The sequence below is a fragment of the Xenia sp. Carnegie-2017 genome, unplaced genomic scaffold, assembly GCF_021976095.1.
Source record: "Xenia sp. Carnegie-2017 unplaced genomic scaffold, XeniaSp_v1 HiC_scaffold_3, whole genome shotgun sequence".
Taxonomy (NCBI): domain Eukaryota; kingdom Metazoa; phylum Cnidaria; class Anthozoa; order Malacalcyonacea; family Xeniidae; genus Xenia; species Xenia sp. Carnegie-2017.
Genome location: NW_025813493.1, coordinates 7,804,948 through 7,821,850, shown reverse-complemented (window position 1 = coordinate 7,821,850; position 16,903 = coordinate 7,804,948). Strand labels below are relative to the sequence as shown.

Here is a 16,903-nt window from a genome sequence, read left to right as displayed (position 1 = left end):
TATTTATGAGTACAAACAATTTTGGCAGATAAAAACAACGTGGCAATAAATCAAGTCTTGTAGTTATTTATAAGTACAAACAATATTGGCAGATAAAAACAACGTGGCAATAAATCATGTCTTGCAGTTATTTATGAGTACAAACAATATTGGAAGATAAAAACAACGTGGCAATAAATCATGTCTTGTAGTTATTTATGAGTACAAACAATATTGGAAGATAAAAACAACGTGGCAATAAATCATGTCTTGTAGTTATTTATGAGTACAAACAATGTTGGCAGATAAAACAACGTGGCAATAAATCATGTCTTGTAGTTATTTATGAGTACAAACAATATTGGCAGATAAAAACAACGTGGCAATACATCATGTCTTGTAGTTATTTATGAGTACAAACAATGTTGGCAGATAAAAACAACGTGGCAATAAATCATGTCTTCTAGTTATTTATAAGTACAAACAATATTGGCAGATAAAAACAACGTGGCAATAAATCATGTCTATAAGTTATTTATGAGTACAAACAATTTTGGCAGATAAAAACAACGTGGCAATACATCATGTCTTGTAGTTATTTATGAGTACAAACAATGTTGGCAGATAAAAACAACGTGGCAATAAATCATGTCTTGAAGTTATTTATGAGTACAAACAATTTTGGCAGATAAAAACAACGTGGCAATACATCATGTCTTGTAGTTATTTATGAGTACAAACAATTTTGGCAGATAAAACAACGTGGCAATAAATCATGTCTTGAAGTTATTTATGAGTACAAACAATTTTGGCAGATAAAAACAACGTGGCAATAAATCATGTCTTGAAGTTATTTATGAGTACAAACAATATTGGCAGATAAAAACAACGTGGCAATAAATCATGTCTTCTAGTTATTTATAAGTACAAACAATATTGGCAGATAAAAACAACGTGGCAATAAATCATGTCTTGTAGTTATTTATGAGTACAAACAATGTTGGCAGATAAAAACAACGTGGCAATAAATCATGTCTTGTAGTTATTTATGAGTACAAACAATGTTGGCAGATAAAAACAACTTGGCAATACATCAAGTCTTGTAGTTATTTATGAGTACAAACAATATTGGCAGATAAAAACAACGTGGCAATAAATCAAGTCTTGTAGTTATTTATGAGTACAAACAATATTGGCAGATAAAAACAACGTGGCAATAAATCATGTCTTCTAGTTATTTATGAGTACAAACAATATTGGCAGATAAAAACAACGTGGCAATAAATCATGTCTTGAAGTTATTTATGAGTAGAAACAATGTTGGCAGATAAAAACAACGTGGCAATAAATCATGTCTTCTAGTTATTTATGAGTACAAACAATATTGGCAGATAAAAACAACGTGGCAATAAATCATGTCTTGAAGTTATTTATGAGTACAAACAATATTGGCAGATAAAAACAACGTGGCAATAAATCATGTCTTGCAGTTATTTATGAGTACAAACAATATTGGCAGATAAAAACAACGTGGCAATAAATCATGTCTTGTAGTTATTTATGAGTACAAACAATATTGGCAGATAAAAACAACGCGATTATTTCTTGATCAATCTCTTGGACTACAAACACGAGCCATAAAGTAAATGGTTTGAGCACGGGAGTCTCGTTACATGTTTGTAAATGTACAATTGACACCCACACATTTCCTGTACACACAATACAATGACGTAAGAACCAGATAACAAATACGGCTAACCTGACGTTTACTCCTCATTTGACTCTGAAGATGACTACCGCTAAGGTTGTCGAAACGTCAGTCAACAACAACAAAGACAGTCCTTCTCAGGACTACACCAACCTGGACGATCTACATTTACAAACATGAAACACGAGCCATAATACCATCTTTTTCTTATATCAAGCAAGATCTTATTTTTAAGTAATGATATCTGTTTGTTTTTGATAGGAATGTGCCGGATACCACTTTGTCCGTTATACCGGATAGTACCGGGTGGCAGTCTACCGGATACCGGATATTATGCCCATTGGCTGCTAAAGCTCTGAACATACGCCGTATAGAATTTACGTTCAAAGTTTTACCAGTGTCATATAAAATGTTAATATTACAACGGGTTAACATCGTCTCAAAATAAAAAATATTTCTAACTAAATTTATAAATAACTTTGCCAGCTAGCAAACATTTACAGTTCTATCCCTTTGCTAGCAACCCACGGCTGAGAATGAGTAATATTAAAACAAAAAATATTCTGCATTCTATTTTTTAAATGGTAAAAAAAGTTTCCCCAACATCCGGTACATAACTTGCAGAAGTTTACCGGATATCGGATATTGCCGGATAGGCACATATTACCGGGTATTGGATGCCGGTGTCCGGAACATCCCAAGTTTTTTCACGACATAAAAATGATCGAAAGCTGAGTCAAATCACAGTATAGGGAATATACTGTAGGTCCCCTTCGTGTACAACTGGCTGCTGTATATTTCATTACTGGCTGCCGTTAGCAATTCTATCATTCCTATTGGTCAAAAAAAGCATTTTACTGGCTACCACTATGGTAATTACATGCGTAATAAGATATGCGTGGCACGAAAAAATTTAATGGAGTGGCTCTACTGTATATTCACTATACTGTGGTTGAATTGTACTAACTTCACAAGACACAGCTATATATTTTTGATAATTTGATTTCAGCCATAGAATAATACGACAGTATAACAATATGGCCTTCAAGATGAACGTACGAAAACGAACCTCATTCCTCTATTTACGTATAAATTTTTTAATGAAAATTCGAGGCATATTTCTTATGTTTTGACAGTCTTACGTGATATCTTTACAGCTCGATCCGTACGGTATTCTTCCTTCTCTTCTTTCTGTTCCTCGGCCATGAAGTTATACTCGGAGTCTTCGGGATCATCCGTTTCTATTACCGCTTCTGACGAAAAATTACGTAGTTCGCTGTATTTGCGTAACGTAACAGAGGCCTGGTACTGGTAACGGACTTAAAGTGCTTATGCAGTGAAATTTTCCCACATTGCTTTATTTGCTTATTCGAAAGTACTTGCTCTCAGCAACACTTTCATGGAAACAGAGTTAAGTTTTGTCTTTTCAGATTGATTTTATGGACGTTAAAAGTGGCGGTTTTTGCTTCTTTTCGTGCAAACTTTTTTGGCTGCCATGTTTGCTAAATTGACGTCATAAGTAGTACACATTTTCAGCATGGCAATAGAAATTATAATTAGTTTGGCGACTTCCGCACAAGTTATGACGTCAAATGAGCAAACATGGCGGTCAGCAAAATTCGCACAAGAGGACAACTTTTTGAGTTGAAATTAGTCAACGTAAAATGGACATAAATATATTTATTGCTTGCAAACATCTGAATACTTCATTAGGTCCATAAAAAAGTGTATGAAAATTTCACTGCACAAACATTCTAAATACAAACTTGAAGAAAACATTTACAACGGTAAATGAAATAGAGACAAAATGATTTTCAACAGTTCTTTTCAAACCTACCGAAACATGAGATGCCGTACCTTTTTCCGCATTTATACCATACAACCATTTATGCCAATCAATTTCATCTTCTTCGAGATCCTCCAACGTAATAACATCGTAAAGATCCGATGGCAGATCAGGAGGAACAAATTGCGCTAAAGTAGAATTTAATGCAGAAAGAAACATTTTTGCATACCTTTAATTCGAATGACACAATTGCGTGACCAGCAGGACAACAGTATTCATAGTGAATGAAAACCTGATCAATTGATTAGCACAGAAACAAAACAACAAGGAAACTTGCTGTCGACTTTAACACATTATTTACATGATATGTAACAAGCAAAAGCCATGACAAACCGACAATTTAAAGAAATATAGTATAAAGCAAATTCCGAAGAAGCAAGACATCTTGAGATTGTAAAATATGCATCAAAACAGGACGAGAAGTGAACAGTAAATTTTCGACTCTATTTCAAAGTCATCCTCAGATAGAATATCATTCTATCAATCATTCTGATGCAATCGTTTTGATGCATATTTTGCAATCTCAAGATGTCTTGCTTCTTCGGAATTTGCTTTATACTGTAACAAGCAAATTATATAGAAGTGTTGGAAATCTAACGTCTGTCAAAATAAATGAATTCATCTAATGTTTTTTTTAGGGTGAAAAGCATCATACGCGAATGAGTTCAAAATGCATCCAAACCACAAATTATGAGTTAGTACGTACGTAATTGCTGTACCTTCAATACTTTCAATACTGGTCTCCGTTAGGGGCAACCTCGATCTCGTTCGGGTTGCAATCAAATCATCATTGATCTATGAAAAAAATTAACCTTGAATAAATCAACGATTAGATGGCACTGACACGCACATACTCATTGAGAGATATACTTGTTCTTGTCATACGTACGTACTCGTTAAATTTGACAAAAAAATGTCGGCCTAACAACCACATAACATACACAAAACTTGACAGATAAATTCAGATGTTCAAAGAACGTAAAAAGTTTACCTTCTCAGGGGTTTGTGGCAAAGCCGATAATGGCGACAAAGATTTTTCCTCGTGAACTGAAACACAAATCAAAGAAAATGATAAGTGCATGAACAATATCCAGATAATATAACGTACTTATCTCATGTAAATAGCGGAACATTGTAGGCTCAAGTGATTGAGAAAAAAGGACTGGAACTATTGGGGAATGGGACATATGCTATAGATTGATTGAATATGTGTATTACGCTTTTATGTTACGTTTAAATAAACGTTAGTTGTTGATCTTGAATAGTGTATACATACGACACTAAGGATAAATTAAGCACGCATCCAAAGTCTGTCAAGTACAGAGCAACTTTACTTATTTTCAAGAATCCTAGTTGCATTTGAGAGCGCTCAATATGGTCTTCACGAAGAAGATAATTTAAAATAACCAAAAGATACAGGATATACGTGCCAACACCATCTTTCAAGAATGGGGTGCCCCCTTCCCCCACAAATACACACTCACCAAAATCAGAGAACATACACATTTTGTTAATAATTGTTAATAGAACACAACATTAACAGGTTTTCAATTCATAAACAGAGAAATACCAAATAGAGTTTTCTACTACAAGGAACACGAATCCACAAATGACTTTCAATGAGAAATATCCTCTGCTTCAAATTGCCCAAATATAAACCTACTTTTTTATCTTTATTTTTATCTTTATTTTCATAAATAACACCGTTGAGGGTGCCCAGTTTTAAGCTGATTGCTTGGCTGCACGTGGCTCTGCCCATTCAGAGTTCATGGCAGTCACGTGGCTCTATCCATTCAGAACTCATGGCAGTCAAGCCACTGACCAACACACAACATAAACGACGTTGTTGACAATACGTACCATATTTGTTAAAAAATCAATTCAAAACTATCTATAACAATTCACGATCTTCTCAAATGAACGTAGTATACACTGAAGTGAACCATTAATGACATTTGTGAATGACGTAAAGCCTGTTTTCCACTAGCCACGTATCGTAACGTATCGTAGCAAAACGTAACATGGCGCATGCGTGCTTATGAGTTTGATGATCAATAGACACAAGCACGCATGCGCCATGTTACGTTTTGCTACGATACGTTACGATACGTGGCTAGTGGAAAACAGGCTTAAAAGCTTACATACGTACCAATCTCCACTTTATCATCCCGTTCGTCATCAACAGATTGGTCAACTTGACACAGGCTAGGAGTTACGTCATCATTGACCAAGCGTCTTTTGCCCCTTGAAGTAAAACGATGAAGTGCAGGAGAGGCAAGGTTGCTGAAATGGTTCAAATTATACAATAATGGCATAATTTAACTGGAATATGCACATAATCTTCATAACTAATTTTTATTAATACTTTTCAAAAGATAGACAACAGTGTAATTTATCATAATTATTAAAAGACAGGCTCCAGTTCAAAACCATTTAAATAATTTTTATTCGTATATGAAACAATGACAAGGGGAAGTGAGATATTTTCGGGAAAACTGCATACAAATGAAATTTGAGAAATTAATATGGATGTGAATTATTGCAGTCACGGGAAAATTTTTAAAAAATCCAACAATTAATTTATCGCGGAGTTTACGTCATTCCCATGTTGAATAACAAATAATGGAAAAGTGGAAATATATCAGTTCGTGAATAGAGAATGTTCATTTATGAAAACCCACTGCGGATATTCAAAAACCAATCATGGATTTTATAGAACACAATAACGGACTTGAGGAAAAATTTCCTGTGAGTTATATAAGAAGGACGGTGCTTAGCCCCACTATTGTTTACCGACAAGCTAAACATGGACAAAAACAACGAGGCAACAGTATATAAACATTACCAAACAAGGTAAACATGGACAAAAACAACGAGGCAACAGTATATAAACATTACCAAACAACCTAATCATGAACAAAAACAACGAGGCAAAAGTATATAAACATTACCAAACAAGCCAAACATGAACAAAAACAACGAGGCAAAAGTATATAAACATTACCAAACAAGCTAAACATGAACAAAAACACCGAGGCAACAGTATATAAACATTACCAAACAAGGTAAACATGGACAAAAACAACGAGGCAACAGTATATAAACATTACCAAACAAGCTAAACATGAACAAAAACGAGGCAACAGTATATAAACATTACTAAACAGAAAGAGGAATGAAATAAAGTGGCAACAAATATAATAAAACAACCTAAACATGAATAAAATAACATAACAAATGGAATGGAATATGGAATGGACAAAACAACGAGGCAAAAGTATATAAACATAAAAATGGAAACATGAACAAAACAACGAGGCAAAAGTATATAAACATTACCAAACAACCTAAACATGAAAAAACAACGAGGCAAAAGTATATAAACATTACAAACAACCTAAACATGAACAAAAACAAAAGGAATAAATGGAATACCAAACAACCTAAACATGAACAAAACAACGAGGCAACAGTATATAAACATTACAAACAACCTAAACATGAACAAAAACAACGAGGCAACAGTATATAAACATTACCAAACAACCTAAACATGAACAAAAACACCGAGGCAACAGTATATAAACATTACCAAACAACCTAATCATGAACAAAAACAACGAGGCAACAGTATATAAACATTACCAAAGAAAATTTCACTAGAAAACTTTGGAGCTTACAGACTTCTTGAATAGAAACGAATGAAAATCAGGAACATAATAAGTATGGGATCATTACATACCTCGCACTGGATAGTCCACCTTCTGAATCATCGTCACTTTGCACCTAAAATAGGAAATTTAGATCAAAAAAATTGTACGTTCATAGCATTCAAAGACATAAGACTAGATACGCAGACTGATTTCAGTAGTTATAATTACAAAACCGAAATCATACTGTGATCATTTACATTAGCTACGTACATGAAAAGTTGGACTAGACGTACGTATGTGTAAATGACAATGAAAAATGCACAGTATGTGTTGCTAAAATTGTCGTTTGGTTTACTTGTCACATATAAAAAAAATCAATGAAAATTTTCCACATGCGTAGGTTCGCATTATACAACATAAACATTTTCAGATAAAATGTTGAACATGTATATCCGAATAGAAACAGTTGAAGATGACGTGTAAAGTGATTTAAATAACTTTAACCCAAAAGTTTGTCACTGAAAATCGGAATTTCTTTTTCATTTTTGTGCGTGTTTCCAAGTCTGGCGAAAATTAAATGATGATTTAAACAACAACAACTACAACAACAGCAACAACTACAACAACAACGACAACATCAACAACAACAACAACGACAAAAACTACAACAACAATAACAACAACAACGACAAAACTACAACAACAACAGCGACAACGACAAAAACTACAACAACAACAACAACAACGACAAAAACTACAACAACAATAACAACAACAACGACAAAAACTACAACAACAACAACAACGACAACGACAAAAACTACAACGACAACAACAACAATAACGACAAAAACTACAACGACAACAACAACAACGACAAAAACTACAACGACACCAACAACAACAACGACGAAAACTACAACAACAAGAACAACAACGACGAAAACTACAACAACAACAACGACAATAACGACAAAAACTACAACGACAACAACAACAATAACGACAAAAACTACAACGACAACAACAACAATAACGACAAAAACTACAACGACAACAAAAACAACAACGACAAAAACTACAACAACAAAAACAACAACGACGAAAACTACAACAACAAGAACAACAACTACAAAAACAACAACAACAACGACAACAACTACAACAACAAGAACAACTACAACAACAACTACAACGACAACAATAGCAACAACGACAAAAACTACAACAACAACAACAACGACAAAAACTGCAACAACAACAACAACTACAAAAAAAAGAACAAGACGAAAATTTACTCACATTGTTCTCTTTTAGAGGATCATATTCTTCATCGGACAATTCACATTCAGGAAAATGAAGAAATGCCAAAGGCAACTTAACACTCTGAAAAAAAAACAACATATTTTGAACATCAGAAAAAATAATACACAGTGAGAAATACGTTTAACAATAAATTTCTTTAAATGAAAATAGTACACAATGGGAACTACGTATGTAGATATTTCGCTTTGCACTTGAACCTCCGAGTAACGATAGCTAAAGTTTGACTTTTCGATTTTGGCTCTTGTAGGTTGTCTTATGTACGTAAGCAGAGATCTTTGTATTCATGCAAACAATATAAAAGTTAACAGCAATGTACAGTATTCATGATTTTTTTGTGTGTTGAAGGGGGTTGGCGCACTCAGCAAACAATGAATGCAAAACAAAACCCATTTATACAGGGTGTATGAAAAAACTGAAGGTGTTGAAGGAGGTTGGCGCACTCAACAAACAATGAATGCAAAACAAAACCCATTTATACAGGGTGTATGAAAAACTGAAGGTGTTGAAGGAGGTTGGCGCACTCAACAAACAATGAATGCAAAACAAAACCCATTTATACAGGGTGTATGAAAAAACTGAAGGTGTTGAAGGAGGTTGCCGCACTCAAGAAACAATGAATGCAAAACAAAACCCATTTATACAGGGTGTATGAAAACTGAAGGTGTTGAAGGAGGTTGGCGCACTCAACAAACAATGAATGCAAAACAAAACCCATTTATACAGGGTGTATGAAAAAACTGAAGGTGTTGAAGGAGGTTGGCGCACTCAACAAACAATGAATGCAAAACAAAACCCATTTATACAGGGTGTATGAAAAACTGAAGGTGTTGAAGGAGGTTGGCGCACTCAACAAACAATGAATGCAAAACAAAACCCATTTATACAGGGTGTATGAAAAACTGAAGGTGTTGAAGGAGGTTGGCGCACTCAACAAACAATGAATGCAAAACAAAACCCATTTATACAGGGTGTATGAAAAAACTGAAGGTGTTGAAGGAATTTGGCGCACTCAACAAACAATGAATGCAAAAAAAAACCCCATTTATACAGGGTGTATGAAAAAACTGAAGAGATAGCAAAACGTCGCTAAAGTTATGAGCGCGCAAGATCTATAAAAACCTTTGATGGAATAGGCTGTTGAGCTTTCAATGAATCAAGTGACAGTAAACACCTGTATAATTAACAATGAAGCTTTTCTCAGCAACTACTACGTAACTAAAGTGTGTTTCAATTTTAGCACAACACTAGTTATTTCTTACGTACTGTAACTTCGTCATTGAATGGACCTTTGTCTTCAAGTTTAACTGGAGTGTTAACTTTAACTGGTGTGAATCTTCTCTTCTTACTAGGTGAGAGGATGTTCTTAACAGGAGATTGGATGATTTTTTCTTTCTGAAGTCAAAATAATATTATCGAATTACACGGAGAGAAATTTGGAAAGTACGCACGTAACTGTTTTGCATTAATGCTATTTTATGAAAATAACATGTAAAAGATATTTTTCGTATTTGCAAGCCTGGAGACGCTTGGAGAACTCGAGAGCAGGTGCAACAGGATTGCACTGATCTGCTCTCGAGTTCTCCCAAAGGTCTCCTCGGTTTGCATAAGCCTGCGCAAACACAGTAAACATCTTTTATTTCATGTTATCACAGAATAGAGAACATACAGTAGAGCCACTACATTTAATTTTTTTGCGCCACGTATATCTTATTATATATTAATCCTAACACGGTTTAATATGCACGTGAGAAACATGTGACTTGGAGGAGATTTGAGCTCGCACCTTCGGGATACTAGTCCGCCGCTCTACCTGTTGAGCTACCAAGCCCACAGGGATTGGAGACGAGCAAATCTCTTTTAAACTGCGTATGGACGAGAGATTCTCGCCACTATAGCAGTTTACTGGATGGCACCGTGTTTCGACTTTATTCCAAAGCCATCATCAGAGAATATATATAATATATTATACCTAATATATATCTTATTAATATATATCTTATTAATATAATGGGATTTTGTGATAGAAACTATCGCAAACAAAATCGCACGGATAGAGTGCTCAATGCCACGGCAGAGCGGTATAATTGAAAATAAAATAAACCACGATTACTTCATCGAATTTATTCCTACAGTACTGTTTCGTAGTTAAACCTGTTACACTCGTCAGGAGAAGTGTATTCTCCTGAGGAGTGTGGCAAGTTAAACAACTGCCATACGAAACAGTTCTGTAGGGAATAAATTTCGATGAAGTAATTCGTGGTTTATTTTATTTCAATTATCTTATTAATATATATCTTAGGATTAATATATATCTTATTACGCATGTGATTACCATAGTGGCAACCACTAAATTGCTTTTTCTGAGAATTGGTGCGCTGTGCTGGCAAACGGCAGCCAGTAATCCAATTAAATATACAGCAGCACATTGCACTGAGAGTGGCCCTACTGTATATTCCCTATATGGTGATATCATGTGACATGTGAAATACTTGTGATGTACGTAAACACCTACATATGTATATAGGTACGTACCACAACAAGCAAAGGATCCAGAGATGTTCCAGTTGTCTCCGCAACCTCACGAACTTTTGATCTTGTCAGCTTTGGCTCCTTTACGTGAGTTCAAAATCATTAATTAGAGATCAAAATAGAAAGTTCTAGTTACAATAAACTGAACACATAATATTATAGTAAGTAGCTGCGTAAAATATAAAAAGATAAACTAGATTTCTAGATCAAAGATTCTTGATGATTTTCTAAATTTAGCAATGTCACACATGGTATTTGATGACACAACAACGGTCTTGAGTAAACAAGTGAACATTGCTGAAAACATGGTACCATAGCTATTCAGTAATTAATTTATTCAGTAATTAATTTAATCAGTAATTAATTTTTCAGTAATTAATTTATTCAGTAATTAATTTATTCAGTAATTAATTTATGCAGTAATTAATTTATGCACTAATTAATTTACTATCCGTGCCCTTGATTGGATGAATAACAACTTAAACACAAGTTTATAGATTAAGGAATATGGTAGGTACAATCTATATAGATTTGATTTTTCTGAACACTAGGTAAATTATATATAATAAAAACGATAAAACGTGTGCACTGATTGGTCTACAGCTGAGTTTGCATTAGCCTGTGCAGACTCAGCTGTAGACTAATCAGAAAATAAAAACACAACACAGTGCGTGCGCTGATTGGTCTATAGCTGAGTTTGCATTAGCCTGTGCAGACTCAGCTGTAGACTAATCAGAAAAACACAACACAGTGCGAGCTAATTGGTCTATAGCTGAGTTTGCATTAGCCTATGCAGACTCAGCTGTAGACTAATCAGAAAAAAAAACACAACACAGTGCGAGCTAATTGGTCTATAGCTGAGTTTGCATTAGCCTGTGCAGACTCAGCTGTAGACTAATCAGGAAAAAAAAAACAACACAGCGAGCTAATTGGTCTATAGCTGAGTTTGCATTAGCCTGTGCAGACTCAGCTGTAGACTAATCAGAAAAAAAAACACAACACAGTGCGTGCGCTGATTGGTCTATAGCTGAGTTTGCATTAGCCTGTGCAGACTCAGCTGTAGACCAATCAGAAAAAAATAAACACAACACAGTGCGTCCGCTGATTGGTCTACAGCTGAGTTTGCATTAGCCTGTGAAGACTCAGCTGTAGACCAATCAGAAAAAAATAAACACAACACAGTGTGTGCACTGATTGGTCTACAGCTGAGTTTGCATTAGCCTGTGCAAACCGATCTGAGTTTAATTCGATAAAAAATTAAAACGTTTGTTTTAAATTTACCTGTTCTGCATTACTCTTATCTCCAGTATGCGAATTAGTTCAGAAAAAACGATGTGCAATTTTTTTGACAAAAGTGTTTCTTTAGAGGCATAATCAAATCGATATTACGTTAATTATTATACAGCGCTAATTGCTAAATTAATATTTTTAAACTTGAACAAATTCATATGATTTACGACAGTGTTTTTTGTTAAAACTGCTGATTTTTGCACATCGTTTGAAAAAGTGATGTGCAATTGTTTTCATTCTAGCTAAAACGATGTGCAAATTGCACATTGCACACCGTTAATTCGCACACTGCTTATCTCACAAAAAAATAAAAGACGTTTTTTGTGTTTGCAATGGCTTATACATGGAAACTTTGGAAACTTAGTGAGAACTCGACCTTTGGTCTCAGGCTTGCACTGATCTACAAGCGAGTGCAAACACAGTAAACATCTTTTATTTTTTTAAATAATGCAAGAAGTGAGATACCTAGACATAGGATCAACTGAAGAAATTATAATACCATAGAAAGAACATTACAACACAAAGAAATTCAATAAATGACATTCTCTTTCTGAATGCCAAAACTAGAATCATTACGCAGAAGATAACTATACTCACAATAACATTAAATAAACAATCTTTGGATGCGCTGTCCTTTTCCTTATTTTGCTGTTTATTAGCAGCACTGCAGGCCATTGCAACGACACGATCATCAGATAATACATGCTGAAAATTAACAATGATGTCTTTTAGAATAACTAGACTACCTTGCAACTATGAACTATGACAACATATTCAAATAAATCTGGAAATTTTCTTCTTGTTCTTTCTCTTATAGTTGTTGTTGTTGTCGCTCTAGTTGTTGTCATTGTTGTTGTGTTGTTCATTATTGTTGTTTTGTTGTTGTTGTTGTAGTTTTTTTTGTTTGTTCTGTTGTTTGTTGTTGTTGTTGTTGTTGTTATTGTTGTTGTTGTTGTTGTAGTTGTTCTTGTTGTGTTGTTGTCGTTGTAGTTTTATTGTTTTTTGTTGTTGTTGTTGTTGTTTGTTGTTGTTGTTTTGTTGTTGTTGTTTCGTTGTTGTTCTTGTTATTGTTGTTGTTGTTGTTCGCAGTTTTTGTTGTTGTTTCTGTTTGTTGTTGTTGTTTGTTGTTGTTGTTGTTGTTGTTGTTGTTGTTGTTGTTGATTGTAAATAGTATTTATATTACTATATAAGATGCATATGGAGGAACTAAAAATAGAGGATTTTACTGTGTTTGTACAGGTTTATGTAAACTGAGGAGATATTCGTACAACACAAGAGCAGTTCAATGCAAAGGTTTGCACCTGCTCAAGTGTTTTCACCAAAGTCTGTGATATTTGCATAAGCCTGTGCAAACACAAAACATCTTTTCTTTCTTTCATAAAATAACATGTGAAAAGATAAATTTAAAACAAATGCTTTAATTTTTCCTCTTGGGTATTGATGATTGATTTGAAAATTTTCTTCAACTAATTTCATTGATTGAGCTCATATCTGTTTGCAGCCTCAACTACGGACCAAATTGTGTTGTTGTTACATATTTTATACATACATACATGTTATTGCATATCAAGGTGCATTTCATCTTTTGAATATATGCAAAAGAAATGCAAGCCATTTTTGTTGCTTTGCACAATGGTGTTGAACTATTGTGGGGGTTCACAGGGTTTCTCATCCCTTTAGCAAATGGTCGACAGTGGTGCATTGAGAGGTGTAAATTACAAAAAAAAATTAACATCTATCGTACTTTTCATGGAAAAAGCTTTACTCACAATATCATTGAAGTGCATTGACTGTTGATGATATTTAATTTGTTGACCAAAACAGAAACTAACAATGAGTAGGATAATAAATATGTAATTGGAGTCTAATTGCTGAACTTTAACTGATCACTAAGCCAAGCACACTCCTAAAAAATCCTTGTTGGATCCATAATTGGCATAAAATTTTAAGTTTTTGAGGTTTTCAATAACTGCAAGAGGTTTACACTTACTATGCCATCTAAAAATTTGATGTAACTTAAACATGCCATGTTCTTGCATGATTAATGTTAACAGAAATCAAAACTCATGATTTTCTACAGAGAGAACTATGCCAATTATTAAAATTAATTTTCATTGCTTATGCATAATAATAAATATGTTTATAAAACAAGAGCACCCAACACTCAAAATTTTAAGGCCCTTATATACTAACAAATTTCATGCAATGACTACAAGTATTTCATCAGTTAAGCCTTGGTCACATTGCACCCGATAACGATCTGATAACTATCCAATAATGATGCAAAAAAATGCTCGTTATTCAAACTCTTGTGTGCGGTCACATTGCTGCGATAACAAAAATAATTTATCATTAGCATGTGACCATTGAATTTCCTTATAGTTTATCGTTATCATTTATTGTTATCTTTGAACAGTGTGACTGAGGCTTTAGACAGGTAAGGAAAATTGGCCACATGAAATCTTTCTATAGAAAGTTAATTGCACATACACACAAAAATTTTTTCATTCGAGGCATAGAAACAAGGGCCTTTTAACATCAGATGTGATCATTGAGAATTTTTGATGTAATGTACAGTATGTACGTATGATTTGGTAATTTTCTGTGTGGAAGCGGAAGCTTTTACTTACATGAATGATGCTTTTCACATTAAACACACTTAGATTGCTTTTGCAAGCACTTTTTTCTAGTTCTTGCTCAACATCCAAGGCATTAATCGCAGAGTTTAACTGTTGTTTGCACAAATCATCGGTCTTTGAAGGTGATGCATTTTCTTCTTGAATATTTTCCGAGTTGTCAGTCTCCTGATTTATTTCATCACGTTTTCTTTTAGTTTCTTTTCTTTTCAAATCAACAATTTTATGGCATCTTTTTCGTTTTTTTTCCATTATGAGGCATACTTCAATGTTGGATTAAAGGATACCAGTATCGTAGTAAAAACATTCAACTAATAATGAATCAACGCATGTTTTCTTTTGATCATTGAAAAGCCTAGTTGCTTTGATTCAAGACATTTGATAGCACCAAAAATTTTCTTCCAGCGATTTGAGAAGGAGCTCCAAAATTATAAATATTTATTCTGTCGGCTTGGTGGCGTCCATTTTGTACAATTAACTCTTTTGACAAAATATCGACTCTTACACGAAGTAATGCAAAATTGCAGAAAGGACTAAATACCGAACCGTGCAACTTACTATTCTTGTGTTTAGGCTTTTGTTGACAATTGATAACAGAAAAATGAAATCAGTTATAAACATCTACTGCCGTATGTGAATATTGTTTTCTCAGCTTCAACCGAGGAGTTTTAGAAAACTCCTCTCGCACAGTTGAAGCCAGTAGGCGATTGGTTAATTTGAATTTATGTTACAAAACGATGTACTATTAACATTTACTTCTTGTCTCCTGGACGCTAAAAAAGATCAAGGGAGAAATCAAAATGGCTGTTATGATGGAGATGAACCTTCTTGTTTGATACTTTTCTCTTCCGGTTACGAGTAATTCAAGAGTTTGGAATGAATTAGTGGTGATGCAAATGCTTGGAAAAGCAGGGTTTGGTTCGGTTGTAAAGGTAACTTTTTACTTTATAAATCGTTTAAATAGACGGTAATTTTGATTTGTGAAGGAAATTTGGTACATGACTTAGAAATTCTTTATATCTGCGCATTAGGTAGAAATTCTTAGCGTTGCTTTGAATTATAAGTCAAAAAGGCAGAAGTTGTTTGAACTTTTGCAGTATCCTTAAATGTTCTAGTTTCTTTTATAAAAAGAATTCTTCGTGTAAAGAAAAAGAACAAATTTTGAAAACAAAAAATACCGTTTTGGGTCCCTGTCTCCCGATACCCCGAAATAGTTGAGCACTAGAGCGTCGCATGTTAATTAAGGGACCAGATAATCCTTGTTTGCCATGAAGCCGATGGATGGATTGCTCGTGATGCATGAGAAACATTAAATGAAAGAATTAAATCAGAAAGATATTAATGAATAAAAACAAAATTGAAGCTGTCTTTAATTATAAGTGTCACAAAAAGGAAAGTTTAAGAAGAATCTAATCGAAGCATTGCATGGTTTATTTTAATTTTCAAAAAATAAAAATCAAAAGCAAAAAACCCCGTTTTCGGTCCATGCTTCCCGATACCTTCTTAAGCGCAAGGCACTAGAACGCCGCATGTTAACGTTTCGGTTGGAGATTTCGGCCCCTCCACGCTATCCTACTTGGGAGATGCAATAGCAAGCTTCCGCCCATCAGACCCCGAGATCACCTGCGATAGGCTTTGCTCGGGGTACGCAGGGAGAGTGTGCGCCCCTAAGCCACTGCATATTATATCGCACCCAGCTTCCACTGCTAGTTGACATCTACTAAATGAAGTTTTAGATTTATATTTATATACATAAAGTCGAAGGCTTACGAAAGTTGTGGTGTTACTAAAGTCACTCTGCGCATGCCCAGTTGATTTCTTTGATAAGTTGCAAATAAGTGAGCTAATTGCTATAAATGTAGTGCAAGTACATATAATTAGTCATTGCCATGACTATGAACAATTAGTCGAGTGGACTGCGCATGCTCGAGCGCAT

At 34.4% G+C, this 16,903-nt stretch overlaps 1 protein-coding gene across 1 annotated transcript in view; it reads right to left on the bottom strand.

Moving 5' to 3' along the window:
• Positions 1-15,525, bottom strand: part of LOC124454169 (GON-4-like protein) — a 37,499-nt gene extending 21,974 nt beyond the window's left edge. Inside the window, exons 1-11 of the mRNA XM_047004976.1 lie at positions 14,962-15,525; positions 12,929-13,036; positions 11,045-11,122; positions 9,776-9,904; positions 8,489-8,572; positions 7,276-7,319; positions 5,683-5,816; positions 4,525-4,580; positions 4,253-4,328; positions 3,545-3,661; positions 2,830-2,940 (exon numbers count right to left, since the gene is read on the bottom strand). Of these exons, the coding sequence (XP_046860932.1) occupies positions 2,830-2,940; positions 3,545-3,661; positions 4,253-4,328; positions 4,525-4,580; positions 5,683-5,816; positions 7,276-7,319; positions 8,489-8,572; positions 9,776-9,904; positions 11,045-11,122; positions 12,929-13,036; positions 14,962-15,219 (1,195 nt within the window). The 5' untranslated portion in view covers positions 15,220-15,525. The remainder of the gene's footprint in view (positions 1-2,829; positions 2,941-3,544; positions 3,662-4,252; positions 4,329-4,524; positions 4,581-5,682; positions 5,817-7,275; positions 7,320-8,488; positions 8,573-9,775; positions 9,905-11,044; positions 11,123-12,928; positions 13,037-14,961) is intronic.
• Positions 15,526-16,903: the final 1,378 nt, after the last annotated feature.